The sequence below is a fragment of the Poecilia formosa genome, unplaced genomic scaffold (assembly GCF_000485575.1).
Source record: "Poecilia formosa unplaced genomic scaffold, Poecilia_formosa-5.1.2 Scaffold475, whole genome shotgun sequence".
Lineage (NCBI taxonomy): Eukaryota > Metazoa > Chordata > Actinopteri > Cyprinodontiformes > Poeciliidae > Poecilia > Poecilia formosa.
The window spans coordinates 96,306-98,239 of record NW_006800414.1 but is presented as its reverse complement, the minus strand read 5'-3'; the positions used below and the strand labels follow the sequence as shown (position 1 = coordinate 98,239).

Genomic DNA, 1,934 nt, shown 5'->3' with positions numbered 1-1,934 from the left:
TATATATATATAAAATCAGTGTTGGAAAGTGGCTTCCATAGTTTAATTTAAACATTTACTGAGCGTGGTTGTTTAATTTCTATGTTTTATTTGGTTAATTTGGCCGCAGAGAGCCGCAGGCACTTACAATATGCAGTGGAAAGTTTCCACATGCATTTCCCACCTCACAAAAGAAACAATCTACATCTACGTCATTTTCTCCCAAAAAAATTGACGCTGGGCGACGTCACTTTCGTTGTGGTCGCGTAACCTCGGAATACTCAAATGAGAGCTAAGGATATTTTTAAGACACGTTTAGGACTAGCAGGACAACTCTACTTTCAGGAGAGATAATCCGTAAACGTTGCCAGAATTTTAACTAATTAAATACGTAGAGCAAACAATACTTCCAAAGACTATGTGTTTGTAACATAGGAACAAAAGAATGAAGAACAACTATGCAAAGTTAAATTTACCTGAGCAAATTCAATTAAACCTGTGCAAGCATTTGTTCGGCCATACATTAAATTTGGCATCGAAAAGGAAAGTAGATATCCACCGACAGGTTGTTGTTAGCTAATTTTCCTACTGCACGTGAAGGCAGCAGGGCAGAGGAGGTGGAGAGAGGCAGAGGATGAACGAGCGTCAGAGAGAAAGAGAAGGTAGAGAAGGGGGGTAGCAGGACTTAGCTAACACCAACACTGTCCGCTTGTTTATCAGAACCTTAGTGCTGTGTTAACGATATTGATGCTGCACTTCCAGCAAAATTAAAGTGTGACTCAGCAGACACTTCGTTTAGAGATTAAAAAAATGACAAAAATGTGTTGTGAGCGGGGATAGAGAAAAGACAAAAAGGGCATCTCTGACCGAATCAGCAGCAGCAGCCGCCGCTCGTGTTGTAGTCTCTGTGTGGGACGCCGTCAGTTCAGTAGCACAACCAGCTGATTTTTGTCAGTAAAAGCAGGAGAGGGGGAGAAACAGCAAGCTGTCAAAATGAAATTCACAGAGCATCTCTCAGCTCACATCACGCCGGAGTGGAGGAAACAGTACATCCAGTATGAGGTGAGTGAGCTTAAAAGGTTAGCCTAGTTAGATCAGTGGAGATCTGGATGCCTGTTCAGCTTTATGCCATTTATTTAATTTTAGAACGGGTGGTGGAACATGGCTACCATTACGGCTGCTTCCCTACAATGAAACGACAGGAAGAGAGGAAGTGCTTGAGTAGCTAATGAGACAACAGACCGTCGTTAGCTAGCAAACCAGACAGATGGGTTTGTTTTGTTGCTCCGCAGGTTCCTCCGCGCCTCCATAGAACCGGTTGAGGGTTGTTGTGTTTGTGTGCCATATCTGGCCGATTGGAATGTGTTTATGGGACAACAAGATGTCCGGCTGACTCAGCGTGTATTAGTTGAGTTAATCTTTGCGCCCGTTGACCCCGGGTCAGTACTGAAACAGCTGAGGCAGCTGTCGATCATGCTGCTGCTGTTTAAACATCAGGACACAGAGGTGCTGATAACTCCATCTGCAACCTTTGACCCATTAGTGCCTCTTGGATGACAGCAAACCTCCTGCCTTTACTTTGACCCAACTTGTCCACAAGCCTCACATGGCGAGAAACATATTGTTACAGTAAACCGAAACCAGGCCATGATACTGTACCTTAATCAGTTAAACTGGTTTTTAACTAGGTAAACTTGTAGTTTACTATAGTTTGCAGCTAAATAAACAAAGTAAGTTGATGTCAAAATTTGAGTGGTCAAAAACGTCATTGAATTGGAGCTGAAACGATTAATGTGAGGAATCTTGAACTAAGACTCAAAAAAGGAAAAAAGCCACTTGCTGAAAGGACAAGTGCAGAGCAGTAATTAGGCCAATGTTACTTCAGGTTCTCCTCCAGTATCTTGGCTGTGCCTAGAACTGCACATTTCTGGACTGAGATGTCTGATGTTGTTCCT

The 1,934-nt window shown here is 42.9% G+C and overlaps 1 protein-coding gene and 1 long non-coding RNA gene across 2 annotated transcripts in view; one reads left to right on the top strand and one right to left on the bottom strand.

The window, feature by feature from the left end:
- LOC107833890 (uncharacterized) overlaps positions 1–1,934 on the bottom strand; it is a 19,502-nt gene that overhangs the window by 7,356 nt on the left and 10,212 nt on the right. The gene's annotated exons all lie outside the window — the stretch shown is intronic.
- LOC103156343 (xenotropic and polytropic retrovirus receptor 1 homolog) overlaps positions 607–1,934 on the top strand; it is a 45,031-nt gene continuing 43,703 nt past the window's right edge. The window contains exon 1 of the mRNA XM_007578342.2: positions 607–1,041. Coding sequence (XP_007578404.1) covers positions 973–1,041 — 69 coding nt within the window. The 5' untranslated portion in view covers positions 607–972. The remainder of the gene's footprint in view (positions 1,042–1,934) is intronic.